This window comes from Empidonax traillii, unplaced genomic scaffold (genome assembly GCF_003031625.1).
Source record: "Empidonax traillii isolate 1590-97213 ecotype Southwest subspecies unplaced genomic scaffold, ASM303162v1 scaffold104:size2570737, whole genome shotgun sequence".
NCBI classification, from domain to species: Eukaryota; Metazoa; Chordata; class Aves; order Passeriformes; family Tyrannidae; genus Empidonax; species Empidonax traillii.
Window position 1 is genome coordinate 805,301 of NW_020955297.1, and position 25,163 is coordinate 830,463.

The 25,163-nt window shown below is 39.0% G+C and overlaps 1 protein-coding gene across 1 annotated transcript in view; it reads left to right on the top strand.

Annotated features, from left to right (window-relative positions):
* The window catches only part of PRKAR2A (protein kinase cAMP-dependent type II regulatory subunit alpha), a 63,295-nt gene that overhangs the window by 27,138 nt on the left and 10,994 nt on the right, over positions 1-25,163 (top strand). The window contains exons 3-6 of the mRNA XM_027882300.1: positions 15,586-15,638; positions 17,025-17,108; positions 18,211-18,317; positions 22,531-22,684. Of these exons, the coding sequence (XP_027738101.1) occupies positions 15,586-15,638; positions 17,025-17,108; positions 18,211-18,317; positions 22,531-22,684 (398 nt within the window). The remainder of the gene's footprint in view (positions 1-15,585; positions 15,639-17,024; positions 17,109-18,210; positions 18,318-22,530; positions 22,685-25,163) is intronic.

Below are 25,163 nucleotides of genomic sequence, written 5' to 3' on the forward strand. Positions count from 1 at the left end.
GAACTCAACCCCTGCCATCACAGGCAACCACATTTGACAATCCCTTACATAAAATGAGTGACTCGTGTGCTATTTTGGTGCTCTGGATTTGACTTGATTTCCTTGTTAGATACTTAAGGTTTTAAGCAGCTTTTCATTCTGCAATTAATAAAAATAATGCAAATAATGAAATAATAATAAAAAGATAGCTTTTCCCTATTTAAACCAGCAAATAACAGCAAATACCAAACCAACATTGCCTTACAGATTACTCAGCGTAGTATCTAAATGTTTCTGGTTTTAACTAATTAAGTAAAGCAGAACAAACCACGGAGAAGAAAAGCTGTCACATAATTCTTTTTTAAATTGCATTTAGTGTATTCTTTTCTGGTCTTCTCTTCAGAGGAGCTTTCTGCTAGTCCATGTTGACCCTTGTCAGTCTGGGCAGCTATTGCCATGTTTCCAGTGCAGTGTATATTTGTAAAGGGAGTGAAGAGCAGAGTTAAGTTGCTTGCTGCCATCAAGATTTACATGCACAAAGTTGTAGATTTACAGAGAAGAGTTTAAAAACTAGCATGGGGCATATAAAAGAAAATACTTAAAATCTGGCTGCCCTGGGGAATTATGACATTGCTCTCATTTTTTACTAGGTCAAAAATGAAAGGAAAAATATAATTTTAATTAAAGGAATTAATAAAGTAATTGACTACATTACACATATGGTGTAGGACAGGCTAACAGTTGTTCTGGTAAACTCTTCAACTAGAGATATGTTCTTGGAGAGTAACAATTGTTTATTGTGCTCTTGTATACATAACAGTTACTTCTAAATTGTTTTATTAATGACCTCAGTCTTAAATTTGGAGTGTTTACTACTGGTCAGTTGTGGTTAGCTGCCTGCAGATAACAGGATTATCATGATACCCTTGGTGCACCTAATGCAAATTCTAGGAATACACAAACCCATAGAATAAACTTGTAATGATTACTACATTTTCATTAAGGTGTTTATTTTTAGTTACGAAACATCTAAACTGTTCTGGAAAATACTGCCAGTACTGTAAATATTTAGCTGTCATTGTATAAGACTTACTCAAAATGTGAGTTCTCTGTTGGTCAGGAATTTTACTTTTTCACTTCTTGAAAACCTTGAGCAAATTAGATTACCTGTAGCTTATGCAGTACTGCAGTAAAAGACTTGAAATCAGGACTTAACTGCTTGACAAATGGTAGTCTATTAGAAAGGTCAAGCTGACCTTGTACAATAAAATATACTTTGTCTATATTCTTTTTGTCCAAAAGAAGAACTAATTTTATTTCCACAGTTCTCAATTCATTGACCAAAAGTGATGATACTGCTTTTATATCCCGTAAGTGGTAGTAGCACAGCCTCACCATACCACTTCTTCTTTCTAAACCTGTAGTATTGAAAACATAGGGATTCATTCTGCTCATTTGTGCTCCCCATTTCTTTAACATTTGCTGCTGTTTCATCCCCCAGGCTGAGGTGCTCCCTGAAGGGGAGGGATGGTGTTGCCTTGTGTGCCTTTAAATTCTGCCAAAGGATTCGGCAGCTGTAAAGGCTCTGCAGGGAATCCCATTTGCTCCTTGACCAGAGAAACATGGCTTTTTGTGCTGGTCAGAGGTTCAGCCAGCAAAGCAGGGATCCATGGATGGGATAGTGAGAAACCCCATGGCTTGTTCAGGAGGGTCATCCTGGAAAAGGGGGGCTTATCTAATCGCGTACAGGGAATTATTTATAGAAGTGCGGAGTGGTAAAGTAGTGTTCTCATGAAGAGAAACAGCCTTTTCCAGGGAACACTAGGAGGGAGAAGGAGAAATGAGAGCTTGATGTTCCCCTAGAAATCAATCTAGTAAACAGCTGGCTGGTGAGTGGCATGTTGGCTGTGTAACATGTTGAGGTCCATGGTGTGCACACAAACCCCAGCGCCGCTCAGCTCTGATTTGTGTACGAGCTGGTGCCTGGCTGGACTCCTGTTTGCAAAAGCATAAGCTATCCCTACATAGAAATTAGAAAGGAAAAAAACACCTCACTAATCTGAAAACCTCCTAACTACAGGGTGCCACAGACTGTGGTGCCAGGGGCAATTTCAATGCTAATTACCCAGCAGACCAGTCGTCTTGCTGCTGCTTTAAGTGAATTAGCAATGTCTGAGCCTTCTGCCAATGTAACCCATCTGCCCAGGCTTGGACTGGATGGCCTAAAATCCATATAGAGTCCTTCCTCCCAAGAATTCATACTTGTTTCATTACATTCCTTGATCTTTTCCCAAGCATACATGCTCCTGACAAACTTAATTCTGCTAGTCACTTCATTTTCTGTAATGCAAGAGACTGCAGAGCACACCAGTGAGTATCTCACCCTTGGTTAGTTGCCTCAAGGTGCATGGAGGTGGGAGAAATCAGTGATATACCTCCTTTCTCAAGTAATTATATTAAAACTATTTCAAAACAAGAGGAAGAGAGCATGGATAATTGTCCCACGACTGATATGTAACATTGAAGAGAATTCTGCTCCTGGCAGGATATGAATGAAAGTTAATTGTGTTTTTGGAATGAGGGGTGTGACGCCCACTACAGTCTCACTAGTGCATAGTTTCTCCTCTTTTAGTTTTAGCATATTTCAATAAAGTTTCTTGCTAGATTTCTGTATTGCCTTTTCTAGACACCTTTAATTCATTCCACAGAACACCCACTCTCCAGCAGACTTACTGATATCTCCTTGGGATAGGAAAAAGCTGACAAAATATGACACCCATACCATATACGTGTGACAGAAGGTTTTAATCTTTTTTCTCTAATTATTTCTGTTTGTCTCAGTGACCTGGTATAATATATCTCTCTTGCATATGTCTGTACTCCCTCCTGGAGTCTTCCTTTGGCCTCAGTGGGATAGGAATGAGATTACAGTTTTCACATTCAGCAACCATAAGCAGAATAATTGACCTATATAATCTAGGGAAACACTATGTGATAGTTATTTTCTTAATATTTTTATACTGGCAAAGTAACATGACTGACTGGATCTGTGCCTGTTTTCATGTTAATGTAAAAAGTAATCAAATGAACAAGACTTGCCTGACTTAGTCCCTTTGGAAGGGCAGCTTTCAGCAGAGACTCATGGAAATGAGAAGGATCAAATCTGCTATTCCTGGAGCTGGTTGCTGAGTCCTCCCCTAAGGTAGGATTGCTGAGTAAAGGTTTCATATGTGGGGGATAATTTTGTTTGAATGTTACTGAACCCTGTTTTCCTCTACACAGCAAACATTAGCATTGTGTGGGACACTGACAGTTCCCATTGTCAGTGTCCCCAGCAGATGTTGGGTTTGAAATCAGTATTTTTGCTGTTTCTCTTGTCTCTAGCAATCTGATATGACAGTGGTTTTTTTTGCATTTGAGTAATTTTGTATTTTGAATAATCTGTAAATTGATGTTCCCTGACAGTTTCTGGCTTTTTCTTTCCTCATAACATAAACTTCCATAAGAAGCCTTGTATGACTGTTGATTCTTCCAAGTCACTGAGTCTTCTCTATTTTGTCAGTGGTGGGGACTCCTTACCTTGAACTCTTCATTAGTCTGACTCCTGCCAAAAATGAGCATAATTTACATACGTCTTGAAAGCCTGGCATCTCTCTGAGCTTTCTGGTGAGATACATAATTTTCTTCACATCCTGGCAAGTTGAGATGTCATGATATGATAATATTACACACAGTAAATTTTTTCTCGTAGGTTTTAGCCTTTAAAAATGACAACTTTAAAAAAAAAAAGAGAACAAACCACATTTTCTAATAAAGCTTTTTTGTTAATTATTGCCACGCAACGTGTTAGCATTTGGTAAAGAATACTGTCTTGGGATCCTATTAAATTGGGACATCTAAATAGTAGCTATGATGCAAAGGCAACACTTTCCTTGGGAGGTTGTTCTGAGTATTTTCTCCTGCAGGATCACTTGAAATCATGAAGGGAGGAAGATGAGTGGTGACTTTTTCTGTGCTATTCTCTATACTTATCAGACTATCTGACTATCAGAGGATGACTTGAAAATCATGATCTGATTTCTTCTCTTGTAGCTATGTAATGAATTTCTATATTGATTATTCACCATCTCTTACAAAACTGATGGCATAATAACTTCTGCTGAAAGGTTTTCAGGCAGGTGATAAATGGTAAAGACTTGAGTTCAAAAATTCACATTTGTACAAATGGCACAACCACTTTTCCTATATCAACAACCTGATGCTTCTATGATTTTTTTTTTTGCTGGCCCTGCTGATTGCAAAACTGATATCATAACTAGAGTGAAAATAATTCATTTTGAAAAATGTTGATATGAGCAAAAGCCAACCGTGTGGGATGACAGATGAAAGTGGTGATAAATTGTGTGGGTGCTTCTTCTGTAAGAAAGTGTCTGAATCATTATTCATTAAACAAAAAAAGCTTGTTTTCTCTGTTTGCAATATTGGGACTTATTTAAAAATTCCTGGCATGTGATTGACATCCAGTGAGTAATGAAAAGCTTATTTTTGGAAATTAACAGTCGTGACTTCACAATTACTTGTATTTCACAGTGTTGTGAATAATTGTAATTCTGATCAGGCTTTTTTCTCTGACATAAAGAGAAACACACCACAGTGAGCATCCTTATTTAAAACTTAAGTCAGTGCAATACCTGGTCAGATGAATTCTGATCCAATCTATTCAATGCACAGAAGTGCTACAGTAGAGGAGAATTCATTCAGGTTTTGTCTTTTTGATTTATTCTTTCTAAATAATTGTTCATGCTTAGACTGTCACATAACCATGAAAAGTTGTTCATCTGATGTCAAATGTTTTAATTGAAACCAGTGCTTATTAATCAGGAGCAAAAGTATAGCTATGCACATTTTTAAGCAATTAATGCAGCATGGGCCAGTTTTTCAAAAGTATTCAAGTAGCAAAAGGTACAAGTGATTAACTTCCATTAATTGTTTTACATTAAAAATCTTTTAAAAGCTTACATAAATGTTAGTTCATATCTGCAGATATATAAATGCTTTTGAAAATATCAGCCTTCAGCTGATTATATAAAATTTAATTCTCTCACTTTTTGATGGGTTGGAATTTTTCTTCTTTTGTGTGATAAAAAAGAGAATAGCTTTTTTTAATTATTATTTTTGATTTGAATTCAAGCTGGTTTTCAACAATTAAAGCCCAAATAAAAATATTCCTTCATGGTTTGTTGTGCACAAGAGACTGAAAGCAAACACACCAGAGGAGATCTCAAAATACCTGTCACAATTCAGGCTGAAAGGGCAGTTTTATACCTAGTGCAAAACATGGTGCTGTGATGTACATCTGTGGAGGGACCCAGGGAGTTAGATGAGATTTGTGTTTTTTCTTGTGAATATTTAAGGCAGCACTTTATCCCTTTTTAATATAAAGTTTTAGACAAGTCATAGATATTTTTGTGTTCTTAATACACTCATGCAACTTTAGGTTGCTGTTACTTCAGATTAATTTAAAATGGGTTGAATAGTCCATGCAGAACAGAAAAGCTTAAAAATGATTTAGATATGAAAGGGTATCCCATGTATTTTCAGAAGCTTCACTCAAGTCATTTTTAACACCAGAACACCTTGATGAGACTGTGCATACTCCAAATAATGCAAACCTTTACTAGAATACTAAAAAACTCACTACAGGGAATGTAATGGCAATATGAAAACTCACTACAGGAAATTCGAAAGCAATCTCAGGAACTGCTGTGAGCACTTTAAATGTTCTCTTTTAGAAAGACTTAAATCAAGGCTTGACTTTGGGAGGTGGCTTGTGCGTGGATACTTGGCTGCCTGAAGCACTTACCTGATTTGGATTGATGTGTCTAAATATGTGCATTTCCCATGTCTCCAAAACTTGGGAGAGGAAGGAGTGTAATCTTAAACTCACTAATGTTCTCAAATGGAAAAACACAAAACTAAATGGTCAGAAATAAAGCACACAAGTTCCAAGTGATGAAGTTCTGCCCAATATTAGTCTTTTGCCAGCCCACCTCAACTGTGTATTTCCTGTGAAGGGAATCCATTTGTTCAGTGAGCCACCGAGGTCAGAGTTGCATCAAGTGAAAGAGTTACACCTTCCCCAAGGCTGGTACTCACCAAGGCATGGGAGTTGCTCAGCAACCACACAGGAATGGGGGGACCTACTGGGTTTTTCTTCAGGGAGTCAGACAGTAGGTTCCCACATTTCCTGTTTTGCCTGTGTGCCAGAAAAGGAAGTTGTTGTTTCCAACCACAGGGGCCTGGGGGCTTCCACATCATTCCACTGCACAAAATCTCTGTGTGTCAAAGCAATGCTAGTTTTGTATTGTTCCCTGTTGCTCCAGGTAAATGGGTGTTACTTGTTGTATTGAGGGTAATGGGATTTTTAATATATTTGGATGTTCTCTAGAAATCTTTTAAAATCATATCTAAGTTGCAGAACCATTCATTTCAGGAATGCCTTCTAACACTTTGACATCCTTCAATTCTCTATCACTACAGATATCAGAAAGATGTGGGTAATTTTCATTGCTTAATGAAATTTTAGGACTCTGCTGTAACACAGAAGTGATTCAGTGCACTTTTCCCAAGATGCTGGATTTTCTTTTAAAATATTATGTGCCTTACTGCAGGTTTAGCAATTCACAAAGCACAATTGTGAGTATAAAACCAAATAACGCCTCGATCTGGAAACTGAAAGAAAATTTATTATTTCTAGACTGGAAAAACACTTGTCCTGTTTTATTCCTCAGCTAGATTATCTCTTCTATCTACCTTTTGCAACTAAAAGCCTGTAAGATACATGCTTCTTTGGGGGCGAAGGTGTATTTTTGAGCCATTTCTTGGAACTTGTGCTGTTCTGATGTAAACTAAATGTAAAATGTAAAATGTAAACATTCTCCCTGCTGTTTCGAACTGAGAGAAAGTATCACTGTTTATCAGACACATAAACATTACTGGTGCTTGATTTCTGGATTTATCTGCCTTGCTTACGTAACACACTTGGGAATGTGTTAAAGAGTTATGTGATGGGCTAAAGCAGAAGATCATTAAAGCAGGAAACTTGCTTCTACAATTGTGAATCTGGGTGCTCTGAAATAGTAGTAGCATCATGTTTTCCAGGAGACCTTTTTTATGGCTGACTATCTCATCGGTAAGGCTCTCTTAGGAGGCTTGAACAAGGTCAGCAGCATGTTTATCCATTTCAGTCTTCTGATTTCTTGACTTGCAAGAATAAAGCTTGCTTCATATGAATTTCCCAGGCTTCACCATGTGGAATAATATATAACTTTAAAATACCTTGCTGTTGTTTTGAGATTTCTGTTTAAATGTAGTAAAGGGAATTGGAAACAGAAGTAGCAAATTGTAAATTACTGTTTTAAGATTGAAAGGACAATATTTTGGTTTTGATTGTTATGGTGTCAGAGCTGTGAACTCCCTTGATCAGCGACATGGAAAACTTTCATGTTTTTAGTCAGTCCTCTGCCATAATTGATGTACTTTTTATGTTTTAGTTTTCATGCAGACTCACCTCTTACTGCAAGGCCCAGAGCACACCAGTGTCTGATGGGATGCTGGGCTCTCTTGTTGTGCATTGAGACATGCAAACCAAAAGTGTGGGAGCCCTAGTTGCAGTGATTCTGTGAAATCAGATGATATTGTCCCTCAGCTCCTCCAGCTGTACAGGAGACAGTTTACTTGCAGAGTGCTATATTTTATCACCAGAGTGCCTTCATCATAAATCCTGGAAATTATGGGGTTTCAGATTATCTAAAATTACAATCTAAGAGTTATGTAAAATTAGTGGTGTCTGTGCACTACTGTGTATTTAGATGGTCTAGACACATTTTATTCAGTAATTTTTGCCAGTGTTTTAGTCTATGAAACAGAGTAGCCTCATGAGTTTATCATTATTTTCCTCCAGCACCTGGGGTGAGGTGGGAGGGTATGACCCTTTAACCCTGTGTGAGCATGCAAAGTGGAAGGATAAGCTAAAACACTTTGCATCACTCATCCATAAAGACATTAAGTAAAAGTTTTGCCTCTAGAGCCCAACAGGCAACTACATGAAGCAAATGCAATGATAAACAGCTCTTGGTTTAAAAAAAAACCAAAAAGGAAATAAAAAGGCAAATGTCATGTTTATCTGGTTATACCAAAGAGGCGGACTAGAAGTGCTTAAGAGAATTCTATCTCCAGTCCTGCACTGGCACAAGTTTTTGTTTTAATTGCTCCTGAGTAGGAGGAGGATTTAAACAAAGATATGTGGGCTGAGGATTGTCTTCTAAAGTTTGGTTGCAGCTCATAGGACCTCCCCCCCACCTCCAATTTGCCTCTTAGTTGATATGGAATGCCTTTCCCTAACAGATCCCTGGAGCAGGTTCCCGGGTGTGCTGTGGTCTATGGTTTGTCCAGAGCTGTGTCCCTGAATCAGTTCACTGGGGCAGTTTCCAGGCTGGATCCTGTGTGTGGCAGAGGGAGTTAAGCAAAACAAAACCAAAAAACTAACGCTTAACAAAGCCTACCTAGAAATAATAATTAAGTAGGAATGCATTGTATCATGTTAAAAGTGCTTCATGTTTGTCTTTAAATCTAGTTGAAGCAGTATTGTCTGCATGTAATGCTTTCATTACATGTGCCTAAAGATATGAATCTAAGAGACTGTGATTATTTACTTTCCGTTTATTATTCGAGGTCTTTCATCGTGAAAGTTCTCGTTTGCCCCCAGGGAAATGTAATTTTAAATACTTTGCCAAATCTTCCTGTAGTGGGAAAAAAAATTTGATTTGTTGCTGTATCATTTCAATGGCTGTTCTGCTGTAATGAATTGTCTAAATTGTATTACTCTACATCTGATGATAAAGCCTTTTAAAGAAACACTTAAAACCGTATTTATTAATCTCTATTAATTTAAAAAGAACATTTGAAAAAAGCATTTTTTAGAATATATAAAACAAATATACATATGGCAATGATTGTCAACTAGTTGTTGTAATTTTAAAAGGCTTATTGTGTTGCCTGTACTTAATGCATCTTGGGAGAAAAGGTGTCTGTGCATGCAAAGTTGGATTTCCTGCAAAGGAAACACCCACATTATCATAAAAGGTGGCATTTATAATTGGTTGTGCAGTCTGTTCTGAACTCATGACTGAAACATAATATGAAGTAGGAGTGTGTGACAGTGGCATCACGGTTTTGTCACAAGCCATTGTCACCGGAACTGTTGCATTTCTGTTTTGATTGAAATAAAACAAGGTGGAGAAATCTGATTTAGATAACACTGCTGCAAAGTAAGTAATCATACTGAGGGAATGGTTATCAAAGGTTTCTAAAGCAAGCCCTGTAACACATCATGCACATCTCTTAGGTGCCCCAACCTCCCTGGGCAAAAGCATTTATCCAGGATGTGCCTTGAGGCAGCTGTGAGCTGGAGTGGGGGCCCTTCAAGCTTTGCCTGTGAGCTGTTTCACTACTCTGTTGAAGTAGTGGGCCTTGAGGAACATCATCCACATCAGAGATAGGCATTTTCATGTTGAGTCTGGGCTGAAAGTGAAGCTTTGGATAAGGCAGGTGAACACTTTCACCTTTTGCTGTGTTGTGCATTAGTAGAGACGACACTGGCTTTTCACAGAGCTGGGCGAAACAGTGCAGGGTTCAAAGCCTTACAGGCTCTGTCAGTGTCTTTTAGGCTTCTTTGCCTGACAGAGTGATCTGTGCAGCTTTCCAGCCTGAGCAAGCTTTGAGACCAAGTGTGGAGCAATGCCCGAACCTGTAATCTGGGCTGGACTGAGCTGGTTTGGCACACTACGCTGAGTGACTTTGTATCTTCATAGTTAATCTGTAACACAGAACAACTCTGCCTGTGAAGAACCGAATTCGGTTCTTACTTCGATTTCCTTTTAACTTTAAATGACATTTTAAACCATTTCAAGAACCAAAAATCCATTATTTTCCTGTGTTACTGAAATTCATTATTTCTAAGTATTTCTCAACTGAAAAATCTTACATTTGATTTGACATACATGGCCATGCAGCTGGTTGGGTGTTTGAATATTCTGCATTGGTATTTGACAAACATTTGAGGGAGTGTTGTTTTCTCAAGTCCTGATCATTGTAAATCGTGTCTCTATAACAATTAAGAATGAAGTCAGGAGGCGATACTGCTGTGGATTATCCTGCATATGGGAGTTGCCATGTGGCATATAAAGTAAAAGAGAATGACCAGTCTGACAAGACTCAAGATCTGAGTTTTGGGCTGATGCAACAACACTCATTTCGAGGAAAAAAATAACATTTTATTTCAGTCTGTTCTCATTAGTGAATTGAAGACTGAAACAGCTGATTTTCCTGCATATGGCTTAACTGTTCTTCAGGTTCCAGTGTTGCTTTTCACTCTGTCATAAATGTGAAAATGGTTCAGGTGCTGCAGATGGGTGCAGGTTCTGTTTCCCACTTGCTGGATCGAGGTATGAATCTGTCGTCTGCTTTGACATGGTGAGATCTTTCACTTGGGAATCAAAGTGCAATTTCTAAAACAAAAAGTACTGTGCAAACCAGCAATAGAAGTGAAAGGAAACTTGAAGTTGTTTCTCAAGTGCAGAAAATCACGTTGAGCTGTGCCAGCAAAGACCTATGTAAAGTGCTGCTTAAGCTTCCTAATTCATCTGACTCCAGCATTTTCAACTCAGCAACTCAGTTGTCAAAGAGGGAATGACAAGACCCTGGAAGTGGTCACCTTTCCAGCTGGCATATTGCTCCCAGAAGAGGCTTTGCATCTGTCCCTTGAGAGACAGACGTATGAAATGTTTGAAGCTTTGACAAACTCAAATGCAAAGAACGTGGCAATAAATGTAGTGTAAGATTAGTCACCTGAATAAATAACTGGGAAAGTGGTTCTGCATGTACTGCTCTGGGTGGATTTTTATTAATGGGGCTGATAGGATCAGCTGGAGGTGATGCATCCTCATAAGTAAGGAAGAGTGAGTAGGATTTCACTTCAGAGTACAGAAGGTGCTGTCCAAAACTGCAAAGAAAATGTGACAGAGCATCGATTTGCTACTTGTTTCAATAGCAACAGAAATACTAATAATGCATTCACCTTATATAAAACATAGAAGTTTAATTTCTTGTGTGTGTCTGAAGATATTCAGGCCGCAGCCTCTTGCTGTTATGTTGAAGAAAACAAGCAGTGATCTCTCAGGGACCAGGATGGTGTGTTCTGTTTCTCTCAGAGGCTGTATTGGCTTGCCAGAGCTAAATGTTCAGCTATTATGCAGATTTGCACAGAGTGAAAGGACTTTGATCTTGACAAAACTCATATTTTGCCGAACAACATTATCTTGAGAGTTATTAAAACATGCATAAGGTGGTGTCTTGCTACTTCTCATTCTCTCCCCCCCCTTTGCTTCCCCCTCAACCATCCACTGCTGGTGTCATTGCTGCCGCTGTGGAGATCTTGGTTGCTTTCAGATGCTGTCACCTGCATAACAAAGTTGATGGAGTTGTGTCGTTTCTGAGCCTTCAGAAGTGTTAACAGATGTGCCTGTTCTTGAAAGCCAAAGACGGTGCAGCATGAGAGAAATCTAAACTTGCTGTAGAAGCTGCAGGAGCTAAGAGAGACTAAATGTAGATGATAGGATAAAAAGCTGAATTTCTTTCTATCTTAAAGCTTCTTAAAACTGAAAACTGTTTTTTATGTTCCAAAGCTATTTGAGCTATGTGGGTAGACTTGGAAGGAAGCTTGGTCTGCATGATGTGAGCTGATGGAGCTGTAGTATTGGAAACACATAACTGTGGTGTGCGTCACGCTGGTGTGTAACTTCCACTGATGGATTTGTGCCTCGTGTTTGCTCAAGGGCAGAGTTGTGCTCAGAATCTCACATGGGTAAGGTGTGATTTCAGAAGTCACTTCAATTTATATCAAGAGCTTGTGAGCTTTAGACTGCAGGTTAAGAAAAGCCTCTTCCCCAGGAGGGCTGTGGAGCAGGTCAGCAGAGAGATGTGCAATCTTCACCCAGGGAGGTTTCCAAGTCAGCCCCAATCCAGCATTCCAAATAGCTCCCCTTGAAGGGGGAGGTTGGACTGAATGACCTTTGGAGAGAGATCCCTTCCAACTGCCATTTCAGTGGGTCTGAAAAAGGCTAGCAGTGCATTTCCTCAGGATAATCTTGTGAGAATAAACTTTGGAGTATCTGCTTTATTGGGATACTGAAATAGTTAATACATGAATTCAGTCATGTATCAAATAGTGGGTCAAGTACATTTTCACTCTGTCAAGATGAAAGATCAGATGTTTTTTTCTTTGGGCTGTACTGTAACCCACAGATGAATAACCTTGAGGAGTCCTGAAATTCCATAGATTTCTGACAGGGATTGGCAGAGTTTAGGTGTTACAGGAGTTCTTTTCAGCCAGAAGAATAACAAAGCAACACTGTTTGAGCACAGATATCACAAAACATTTTGAAGATAGGGCTGACACACAGATACCAGTAGGTCATGTGTTCAACACTATAGCCTTCCACAAGTGATTTAACAATTAAAAATAGTGGAAATAAAAATTGGACATATTGAGACATAAACCATGGGATGGGTTTGATGTAATATTTACCTTTCCTTTGCATTAGTCATGTTTTCAAGTATTTGGAAAATGCTGTTGGTTGTTATGAGTAGGCTGAAAAGCTTGCTGTGGGATTTCCAGCATTTCACAATATTAATTTAAGCTTGAAGTCAGAAATCATAATTTTGTCTCTCTCCCCTGTTTTTACCGTCCCACAACAGATATGTTACATTAAGTGTTACAGCTCTGCCTGCAAGTGAATAAAGTCCTGTCAATCAGAGTTGTCCAAAGTCCAAAATTTCTTCCCTATGCTTCTCTGGGGAAAAAGAAATTCCAGCAGGAGGTTGAAGAATGAAAAGTGTAATGGGAAGATTTTCTATGTGACAGTATGGGAAGAAATGCCGTTTTTGCCACATTTTTGTTGTATTTTTGTGGTGCCCGGTCATGGGCACTGCAGAGGTAATTTCCATATGTAAGGGAAGGGCACTGAGTCCTAGATGGATACATTCTTTCTGGGCTTTATGGTGGGTAAGATGAAATAGGGGAAATCTACGTGTACAGACCTCAACCAAAGCTATTTCACAATGAAGTTGCGGAGAACTGTGTTGCTTTGATTGCTGCTTGTTTTAATCTAAGGTTTTGCTCTGATGCTCTAGTTTTAACTGGGGTTATTAACTCGTTTTCCCAAGGAAATATTGAAGAGAATTTCCTGAATTCCAAAGCATTCTTTAGCAATATTTTCCCTGCAGCTGAGGCAGGAACAAAATCAAATTTGCAGCTTAGTACAGAGAATTTGGATGATAAAATGATGCAGTGAAGTACAATGATCTCTGAATTCAGACATATCTTGAATGTGCTTACATGCCAGGTACTTTCAGAAATGTACAGAAGTGCATTTATAGTATATACTATAGTGCAAAATAGGGAATTATACTTCAGTTCCTCATAAAATATGCTGGTTGTAATAAATATAGTTTATTTAATCTCCAGTTTCACCATACTGTCCAAACCAAGGAACCTTTCTTCTTAGAAAATGTTCCTTATTAGAAAATTCACAGCTTTGACAATAGACTTTGATCTTCACTGTAAAATGAAAGGAGGAGGAAAGCTTTCACACCAAAATGCTAATAATGTTCTTTGTTAGTGTCTTTGTATTGCATGTTAAGTAGATCAGCCTATGAGTCCAAATTCTGCCGCTTGTAGGCATCCACCTTCCCATAATCCAGTCATTTTTGGACTGTGGGGTGGACTATACTTTTTTCAGCTGGGAAGAATGCTGTTTATCCTTTGTAAAGTATCGTCCCTAAGTGTGCGTGGATCCCTCTGTTAAACTGAAAGCGTGTGATAGGTATACTGTTTCTGTATTGTTAAATGGGTTTATTGTATGAGTAATAATTACTCTTTAAATGTCTGAGGCCTAATGATTACATGATGGGGTTTTTACATTGTGGTTTATTAAGTGGAATGCTTGTGTTGCTTGAGTCTCTTCACTCTCTCCAGGGAAGAAAGGAATTAAAATCCAATTTGTTAGGAAAGACCTGTATCTTTTAGGTAAGGAAAAAAAACCCCAAACCAAAACACCCAAACCTAAACAAATCTTTCCTAGCAAATTATGCTGGACTTGTCCATTTTTATAGTCCTTTTGAAAGCATGATGACAGGGTCAATAGGCCTGTGTGTGTTTTCAAATTATTTGCAAATTGCTGAATTCTAGACTTTCTAGATTTTTTTTTTTTTAAATCTGCTTATTTTTGTTTATACTTTGAGTCCATTCAGGGGTTAGATGTCATTGCAGTGAGCTTCTGGGCATTCTGCCAAGTCTTCAGTATTGTCAGAATCCTGGATAAAGTACAAAGAAAAATGCTTGTCGATGTTTCCTTGTAAAATTTTACAAGTGGCCTATAGCCTTGGAAGTGAGACCACCCTTGTTAAAGTAAGAGGACAGCTAGATGCAAGCAGGACTGGCTCCTCTTTCTCGGATTATCTGTACAGGTGGTTAGAATATGCAGATCCCTTTGACATGCAAGAATTGTAAATGTGCATGAATTAATAAGAAAATCTGAGCTAGAACTGTTGGATGTTGGCAGCCACAGCGTCTGTGTTTAATATGGTAAAACTGTGTAACAGTGTAACTGTTAAGATAAGTGAAGATAAGCCTTTTTTGAAGAATCAAAACCATCTGAAATTTTAGCAGCTCACCATTATTGCCTCTTCCAATTGATCCTGTAGGTATAATGACATGTTTGGCAGAGCTATGGCCCAGAGTTCTGCAGTGTGTGGTTTTCCAGATATTCTCATCCGTTTTAAAAAGATCACTTTGTGTAATTTTTGAAGTTAGTTTGAATCACCAATTGACATTCATTTGATTCAAATATAGTAAGATTTAGGAACATATGAGGGAGGGGACAAAATATTATTTTTGTCATAGAATATACTCTGGTCAAGCTGATTGTTCATTTCCTGGGTTAATTTCGGTGCAAACATTATTTCTCTGCATCAAGATATAAAAAATATAAAACTCCCAAAATATCGATACTTGCACATCTGACTTGAGGTGGAGCAAGTGTCTCATCCCTCCTTGTTCTCTTTTTTTTTCCCAGTATGTTTTGCTCTGTACATTGCACTGTAAAGAACAAAGCAGTGTAGATGCAGTATTTTTCCACTGCATTTTAGAGAAGATGCCTGTAAATGAATCTGAATGGAGATTGTTATGCTTTGATACAAGTTGAAAGGAAATCTGTGTCTATGCTTCAGAGTACTTGCTAGGCAAGATTATTTTCTGTTGTAAATTACAGATTTTTTTTTTTTTACATGACAGTCTGAGAACAGCCATGTTGTGCCTGCTCAGAGAACAGATAGGATTTAAGGCTCTGACACTATAATGACATAAAATCAAAAGTTATTTTGTTTTTCCTTTAGGAAAATCCAGAAGAAAGGTGTTTAATCTGATTGGTTTGCTGTTCTCATGTAATTGCTTCTCTTTACTAATTTCCTCTCACTTTTTCTTCCAAGTTTGTGCTGAAGCTTTCAATCCAGATGAAGAGGAAGAAGATACAGAACAAAGGGTGAGTGAGGAAATAATTTCATACATGGTTCTCTCTACAGATTGACAGGCAGATGTCTCTACGTTGCATTTTCCTACCACTTGTGCCTATAGTGCTGAGCGTGGTGTGGTGACACTGACTGAGTGACATTGCTCTGAAATTTAAGACCAGCTTTGTCTCATGCACTTTTTTAGTCACTTCAGCGTTAATATAATTTTACTTCAAAGGACTGGAGAGCTGTGCTTAAGTCTAATATCTTTAAAATTTTGGATATTTTCCTTCTTAATTATCTTCGAGGCTTGTTGAGGCAATTCCTCGAGCACTGATGCTGTTGAGAAGAATTAGTTAACTTTACCACAGCTGTTTCTTCATGGGTGCTTAAAATTCCTCACGTGCTTTTTATGCCTTTCTGTCAAAGCAGTTCTGCCTGAGTAGGAGAAATACTTGGTTGAAATACTTTAAGTCTGTGGCCACCTGTTGTTTCGAAAGCTGGGAATTTCTAGGAATTGTGAATCCAGATACTGCAATTGTTTTTCTTTAGAGATGATTTTATGTGAGCAGATCCTGTAGCCTAGCTGGTGACTATCGGTGTTTTCTCTTTGGATTTCTGGTGTTCTTTTCCAGATTCCATCACAAGGATATTCAGTTTTCTTTTAAAATAAGGATCTGAGATCTGCTTAACTTTGGATAATGACATTTTAGAAATACCTAGTAATGTAACTGATTTTTCGAATCCCTGTTATTCCAGAAATAAGAAATGTTAATGTGGTGAATGTCAGGTAATTAATATTTTTATGTATGTTTTCATAATTAGCCCCTACCAAACACATATATAAACATTTTTATGATACAGTGAGTATCAATTCCTTTAACCTGATGAGAGTTTATAATTGGAAAAAAGTAGCAAAATATCTCAAACAGCAAAGCTTTATTTTAGTTATTTCGTTGGAAAAAAACGTCCTTCTTCAATAGTTAGATGGGTTGAGACTCTTATATATCATATATCTTATAAACTGCCTGTATACCAACACTAAGTATATTGGGACTAATATAGCCAGAGTTTGGAAAGAAAATTGTTCACTTTTTCCTATTTCAAGTGTTCAAACCTTAACTGTGTGTGGCTGTGTTAGAAGGGAAAGGAATGGAAAAGGCATCCTTTTCTTTCTTGTATCTGTGCTGACTGTTATTTTGCAGGTGTTAATTGTCAGCATAATATTTTTCATATGTCTCTTTAATTCTGTCATGCATTTTATGTTTATATATAAATACTGTTTATGTAAACAACAAAAAAAGAATGTATACTTTGACACTTAGATTGTGTTCTGCTTTTTCAGTCTGAAGTGAAGGTTCGGTCTGTCATCATATTTCTTTGTTGTCATGACAGTTCTGTTTTACTTTGTTTTAAAGGTAGTTCATCCAAAAACTGATGAGCAGCGATGCCGACTGCAGGAAGCTTGTAAAGATATCCTGCTCTTCAAAAACCTAGATCAGGTAATAGCATTTTAAGGAAATCTTAATTGGAGTTGATTGTTTGTATGTACAGTTAATATCATGATCTAACAGTCCAGACATGGTTTTTAAAGACAAGAAAATAGGATTCTCTTGAAAAGATAGGGAATATTTTCAATGTAGTGGTGCCTACAGATGCTGCAATGATAATTTCCACCTCCAGGAACGCAGTAAATATTTCAAGTGCACCTAGCAGCATAAAGACTGGCTTGCGTGTTCATGCAGTGTATTTTTAGAAACTCAGCTGCGATCTACATCTTCAGCTTTGAACATCTGGTCATTGAAAATGCAGCAAAAGTATATTGTTAATGGGCTTGGGAATAACAAAGTTGGTAAAGCAGGTCAGCATCGAGGCAAGGCATTTATGTGGTGTCATCTGTCTTGGCTTTCGCAGCCTCCCTGGCTGTGCTGCCTGCAAAAAAAAGAAAGTTTAGTCTTGGCTCATCAGGAAAACCCAGCTGGAGCCTGCTGTGCGCACCAGCATTATCCCATTTTCTGTGTGTTTTCCCCATCTGTACCTATCCCATCTCATCTGGGGCTGGAACTGCAGGTTCTCTGAGACACAGACTATCTAAGGAAATAATTGTATAGAATCCTGGTCAGTACAATCCTGGTCGGGACTGGGGCTCTTAGATGATGACAGCACAGACAATTTACTCATAGATCATGGTGCGGTTTCTAGACACACATATAATGAAATACACCTACCATTGACATGAATCCATGTGTGTCCATTGCAGTGAAGCTGTGTCAGATTATACCAAACATACATGTGTGCTGTGGCACTCAAACAGTATGCAAAAATTGAGCCATTTGGACATAAATTTGAGATAATGTTTCTTCTGTGGTGGAAGTGTCTATATTTCTCTGCATTTTTGAACTTATATTAATAAGCTGGAAATGAGGGAGGTGCCAGTAGAAATCAACACGTGATACCAGTGTTCCTGGTATTTGCATACAGTAAAACTGATGCAGTGCATGTTGTGCTTCACTGTCCAGATCAAGTCAGATGAATTCACCATTTGTCCAGCAGTGTGTTTTCTGACAGGTTTGGGTTTTCCCCACCTCCTGCTTGTTTTTTTAGGAGCAGCTGTCTCAGGTCCTTGATGCCATGTTTGAGAGGAAGGTGAAACCTCAGGAACATGTGATTGACCAAGGTGATGATGGAGATAACTTCTATGTCGTTGAGCGGTAAGCAGCTGTGCCTGTTACATGCAGAGGATGTTTCTTTTCAGCTTCTTAAGAAAGGGAATGTTTACTGCAGGACAGGTTTTGAAGGAACCTTACTTTTTGCAGTCATTGCCTTCTCATGTGATCTTTCCAGTTTCCCCTTAAGGCCTCCATTGACTTTTGGGTCAGTGGGACAGTTTGATGTGACTGAGATGGACATTTCAAACCAACTGGGCTTTGACACGTTCTCTGAGATTGTGACAACACAAATACCACTTTCTCTGAGGGGAGAACCACAGCGTGAGCTTGCCTGTGATTAGTTCAATTTGGTTTCTGTGCCCATCAGCATAGTACAACTTAAAACCAGCCATATTACATGCTGTCTCTAGACCAGGATATGTTTGTTTCCTTTTTCTGAAGAAAGGAGGGGTAAAAGCAGCAGAAGTAGCCATGTGGAAGGGAAGGGATAGATGATTGGTTTCAGGAAGGAGAATACAGGAAGTAAAAATCCATGGTAATGGCAACCGTTGAACAACCTGGACTTTGTCCAGTTAGTTTTGATCACTGACTTCAGAGAGACTTAGGGTTGCTTTGCCTCTGTTGGTCGTGGTACCTTGCAGAGTTTAAGGTGCCATTTTGCAATTGCTTGCATCAAGCAAATTCACTTGATAATTTTTGGGATCACATGTATGTGTAACAGGCATATAATAGATATACATGTGCATGGACATCTTGAGTATCTTTTACCCTTTTGGAAGAAAATCTGGCTAATGTTACTTTTAATCACCATATTTAAAGAATAATTAAGGACATGGATTTATTTCCTGCTGCAAAAATGTAATATTAAACGTAATATTACTGAGTGATTTATAAATGTCTGTTGGAACACGATCTTAGCAAACTACTTTTTTGATGTGCTGTTATCTTGCTTCTCACTGAAATAATGGCACCATTAATATTGTATGAAATACTTTCAGAGCAGTTCTTCCAAGACAATGTGTTTCCTTTTGAATTGTCATTTATGCTGTGTTTAAGGAATTTGTGAACGAATTTCTAGGTTAGAAATGGTTCGTTTTAAATGATTCTTGTTTGTTTTAAGGACATTCCCCTCTCTGATTAGGGAAATTACTGAACATAGGGCTACCTCAAATATATTGACCATATGCCCATTCCCCTGTCCTCTACCACACCGTCCCTCAGCCTAAACCACTGCTCCATTTCTGTACTCAGTATAGAAATGTAATACCCTCAACTGCTCTGCCTCAGTCCAATCCCAAGTCTTTGGCTAGACAGGACAAGTTCCTTCTCTTGCCATGTTCACTGGGGAGATCAGGCTGTCCCAGGTAAGAGTAAGGTACTGCAGATCAGAACTTGTGGGAGCCAGAGCCACCAGCTCTGCAGAGATAAGATTCCATGCAGAGCAGTGGTTCCTAATCATGAGGAAATTTAAACTCAGTTTCGGATCATCTCAAAAATGTTAGATACCATCAGCCTGTTTTAATTTGTTTCTGTGTAAGGCTTTTTATCTTATTAGTTACTAAAAGCTCTGTCTCTGCTATGAGTTTTAACCTAAAATAAAGAAGTGCAATGGAACTTTATCTTAGATATTCAGGTAACTGCTTCTATGGTCTCTGTTCTGCAGATGTAATGCTATTCCAAAACAGGTTTTTTCTATTTGAGAGATAATTGTGTTGGAACTTTTCAGGCTTTTAAGGTTTTTGTTTTGTTTTACTTTCAAGTTAAATACACCAGTAATGTAAATATATTGGCAAAAATATGAGGCTGTACAGTGAGGGAAATTAAACTTGGTGTATCCAGTGGCACAGCGTAGCAGCCTTTGCTGTGAACACGAACTCAGCTGCAACTGTTGTTTGCTATTCAGTTAGAGAAAAGCTTCTACAGTTAGAGATTTTCAGTCCTTTCTCCCTTTCCAGTCCTCCTCCATCTTTCACCCTCTAATTTTTCATGCAAAAGAATAGGAGGATACTGGTCCTTACAGAAAGCCACAGTCTTTCCACTTGTTTGCAGGTGGAAGTTCAAAGCATTCTGGCTCTTTCAAGGCATCAGTAGGCATGGCTTGTTACTCTGATATAAGTAATTAATGCCTAACTATCCTTGAGGATTAATTTCTTCCTGCCTGAATGAACAGTGACTTTAAGTTCTGGCACAGGCCTTTTTTTTTTTTCCCCATAGTCTTCTGCTTGTGATACTTCCTCACCAGATCACTTGTATCTGAGTGTCTTTTACCATGTGCAGAGGAACAGCAGGCAGGGCAGATGCAACCTGAGGATGCAGCAACTATTTAGGGCCCTCTGCATGGAAGGGAGAGCTCAGAGGGATATGTTCCATGGCTGAACATTAGGATGCTCATTGCTGCTGAGGAGGCACCTGCTGAGTCTCTGCTGATTGAGCTATCGTCAGGAGGGGCAGCACTGGCCTCTGTTGTTTCCTGGAACAGACTGATCCACAATCTTGCTGAGTTGCCCTCTTCTGCTTTTCTGCTTTTTTTTTTAACTCGGGGTTTTATATTTTTTCATGTCAGTACTTTTCCCTTGAGTCCTTGGGCCTGTAATGATTGCCATCTCAACAATTACACTTCGGTCTGTTTTTATTCCTCTTATCTTGCAGAGCTTTAGCTCACAGGCTGTCTCACAGTCAACAACAGTTTTCCCAATAAAACTGAGCCAAGGTCACCCAGTGTTGCCTCACCAGTTTAGTTCTTGGGCCACAGACAGCTGAATGCTTGGCTGAAGGTTACATACCAATATTTATTTGGAAATAAATGGCACTAGTAAGTGACTTTCAGGCTGAGGGATGGGAAGAAGTTGTTGCTTTTGCTTAAGGTGTTCACAGATAACTCTTCTAGATCAAAAATACAACTTTGGAGAGTGTTGCCTCTGATGCCTCTCAGAAAATCATTAAATGGATATCAGACCTTACATGAATTAGTGACACTTTCCATCAACACTAATCCTTTTCTGGTTTACTCTTAGTATGCTGCTGGGTTCCTACTCTGTCTCATAGGTGTAAGCAGTAGCAGGTACGAAAAGTGACTGGTAAGGATGTTGTGCAATCTCATGTGCCTTCCTTCCCCACCTACTACCATCTCTGGTGATTTCTTTTTTTCTTATGGACCTAATGATGTTCTGGGAGATAATGCCATTCCTTTGGACAAAGGTCTAAACTCCTCAGGAAAACTATGTGTGTATTCAGCTGCCTAAAGCCAGGAAGGTGTTCCCTAGGTGCTTTTCTCCAGGGCATATGTTCTGTGAAGTCTCTTAGGCCAGTGACTAGTACCTGAATGATCTCTGGTGCCATAGCTAAGAATTAATCAAACCTACTCCAACTGTATTTCTAAATTATTGTTTAAAGCATGACAGTCTTGAGGGTGTTACAGACAGGTGTTTGACTTCAAAATGGCTTTCTGTGCACAGCCTGTTTCCTTCATAGGCAGTTGCTGTAGTGCAGTTTGATCCAGATTTGTGTCATAAGCTTTGACTAGCTGGACTTGAACCTGCATCTTCATCATAGTAGTCTTTTGATTCTTTGTAAATTCTGGGATACTGTTGCCTCAACTCCATTATAATGTAGGAAGTGTGCTTCATGGAAAACAGGGTTAGGAGGCCTTTCCAATATAAACAAATTTCAGCTCGGTATGAACAAAGTGTGAGGAGACTTCTGGTGCTTGGACATTTCCTCTTGCTCTGTTCAGAGACCCTGGTAGATGTCAGCAGGTTTAGAACATCCTGGGGTTATGATATAGACATATCCCTAATCTGGAGTTGAGACAAACCCACAGGAGCAGGTGAGCAGTTCAATTGAGTGTTTCTCAAAGGTCCTGCAGCAATGCTGTCATTGAGAGAACAAGTAGAGATGGGTCCAAGTCACTCAAAAGAGGCCTCACTGGGTAACACACATGCTGTGAATTGACATTGTTAAAGATGATGAAGCTGCCTCTCACCCCAGCCAGAACAGCAGTGTCAAAATACTGTGCAGAGGAAACCAAGTCAATCCTGCCCATAGCTATCAGGAGTGAAAAGCTTCATTAAGAGAGAATTAGTGTGAAAATAGCGTAGATAGAAGCAACTGAGACTCATGCAATTGGAAAGCTCCATAAAGCATGTTCCATCTCACACAGCAATAAAAAGCCTATTTGTATAACAGCAAAAAGCTGTTTTTAAGACTTGTGCTGGAATGTTGTCTAATAAAAAGTGTCTATTCCATTGTTTACCAGGGGACTGTACGATATTGTTGTAGCAAAAGACAACCAGTCACGCTGCGTGGGCCGCTACGATAATCACGGCAGCTTTGGGGAACTGGCATTGATGTACAACACTCCTAGAGCTGCCACCATCGTTGCCACAACAGAAGGAGCCCTTTGGGGACTGGTAAGGAAAAGACGTTGCACTCACATGCATAGTATTTTCTCTTGGTATGGCTCCTCTGCTCACAGCTATTTTATCATGATCTGTTATCTCCTGGCATGAGAGATCCATTGTGCAGATCTTTTTGGCTGCCTTTCTAGAACAACTTGTCTGTAAAAACTATATCACTAGTTCTATCTGTCCCTTTATGGTTTTGCATTTGCTATAATTGTAGCTTTTGTTGGGGGGAAAAAAACCTGGTTTTGTTTTCATCCTGCAGAGGACAGTGGAGACGGTAATGCACATTTTTTTAGGAGAGGGAAACAATATCTAAATGACGTTTTTGTTTTCCGCTTACTACTGCAGCCCGGTAAAAGGAGAGGTGACAACAGCACGAGGGGTTCTTGCTCTGTCGTAGGTGTTTATTAACACAGGGACGCATGAGGGTACAGAGTCAAGGGTGCTGTACCTGACTGAGGGGAGAGCTAACCCTTATATAGGGTTCGGGCTGGAAGGATCTGGAAACTGGGAGGAGCATGGGACTAAACAACCAATGGGGATTCAGCAACGTGCATAAATTAACTAGGAGCCAATAACATGGAAGGAGGGAAATGGCAGGACCGCCCACACTGTGGCAAATCCTGGCCAATGAGGGAGAGGGAAACCTTGACCAATCAGGGAGGAGAAAATTCATGAGGGGACCAACATGTTCATACATGTCCAAATATAATATAACAAATATAACTGGGGTACGAACATTAAAAAGCATGCATTAACAGTAAACATTATAAACACTAATCAAACGACTACAGAACATTCTATTCATTTATGAATCAGGCTTAAACTGCCTGCAAACGTCCATGTTATTAGGTAAGAGTCCTTTTAGTATTTTTCATATATTGCGCGCCATTTCTTGTATTCCTCTTGCTTCTTTCATTTGTCCTCCACAGCTTACCTTCCTACCGTTTTGTCTGCTTTAAGGGTAATGGGAAGTTGTTAAATATCTTCTTGAGAATGTTAGTAATTTGAAGAGGTCAGAAAACTCCTGAAGCTTTGTTTTCCTTCACAATAAACTGTCCTGACATTTTTGTTCCATTTCTGTTACCTTGGAAGAGGTTCTCAGGTCAGCATGACCCATGAGATACCAAGCTTAAATGATGGTGTTGCTTTGTCTCTAGCCCAGCAGTGTTGACTGTGAAGCTGTGGACATTAGTTTCCTTTTTTAGGTCTTTTCTCTGTACTATTTGGATGGGGTTATTTTTACAGTGCTCTCTTACTCATCTGTGAGGGTTCACATAATAAGCGGATTGTGCGATCAACGGAGCCTTTGAAGCCACAAGTGTTGTGTGCTGTCTGTGTGCCCGGGCTCCTCGGCAACTATCGCTGGGGGTTGGCCTTGTGTTGTGACCTTGATTGTAGGACTGATAAGCTGCTACACATGGCGAGGTGCTTATGCAATCTCAGCGCCTGCTGAGAGATCTGACTTCCCTTTTCTTTGTGAGCTGAAAGAAAAGAGTTTGGTAAATCAACCAGGGAATAATGTCAGAATCTAATTTCTGGAAGAAGGCAGAACAAAGCAGCTAGCTACAACCTGAACTCATTCATAGAAGGAAGAAAATAAGATGATTCTCTAAGTTTGCCTTTGATAAGTGCTCAAATTGGGTTAATTTTGGGTTTGCTTTTCCTATGATTATATTCATATAATTAGAAAGGTGTAGTTGAACAAGGACCTCCTGCTAGTTATCTGTCCTGTGAATATTTTATTGACTTAGGCTACATTTTCCTGTTAAACCAGTTATTTCTTCCTGATACTGTCTTTGTTACCATGTTCATTGTACTATTTTGTGCTTGATGTAATTTAAACATATTATTATTAGTCTGCTGAAGGCGTTGCTAAAGCTCATGGGTTATCTGCCATTTTGGAAACGTCGATTACTCCTGCTGCATTGCAGGCTTTGGCCAACAGAAGCCTGAAAGGCTCAGGCACAAAGCAGTTATCACAGTGGGTCTCTTCTGGAGCAGGGAAATGTCCTCAGCCTTTGCTACTGAATGTGTCTGGGGGAAACCTCATGATCACACATGCTGCCTTCACAGCTCTGCCTTCTTTGTTCAAATACTGCTGCTTCTCCTCCCTCACTGATATTCTCAAGCAAATGAATTCTGATTTTTTAAATGTTTTTGCAGTTCCCCCGACTGTTTTTGCACCTTTCTGCTTTTCCAAACACAAACATTTGATGACATTTCTACCAGTGAAGAATTTCTTTAAAAAAAAAAATTTAAAAATCCCTGATGCTTTACCTTCTCTTGTTCTCCTTTGGATAACAGTAATACCATCCTGCCTTTCATCTTTCACATCCTTCAACTTTTATGTTCCACTAATATCACCTCTATCAGTCCTTGTTTCAAGTTACAAGTATTTGCAGCCTGCATCCCATAGAAATGTTCACTTGAAAATACCTCTTCACCTCAAAATGTTGTTGTTTAGGTATCAGCTACTGGTTTT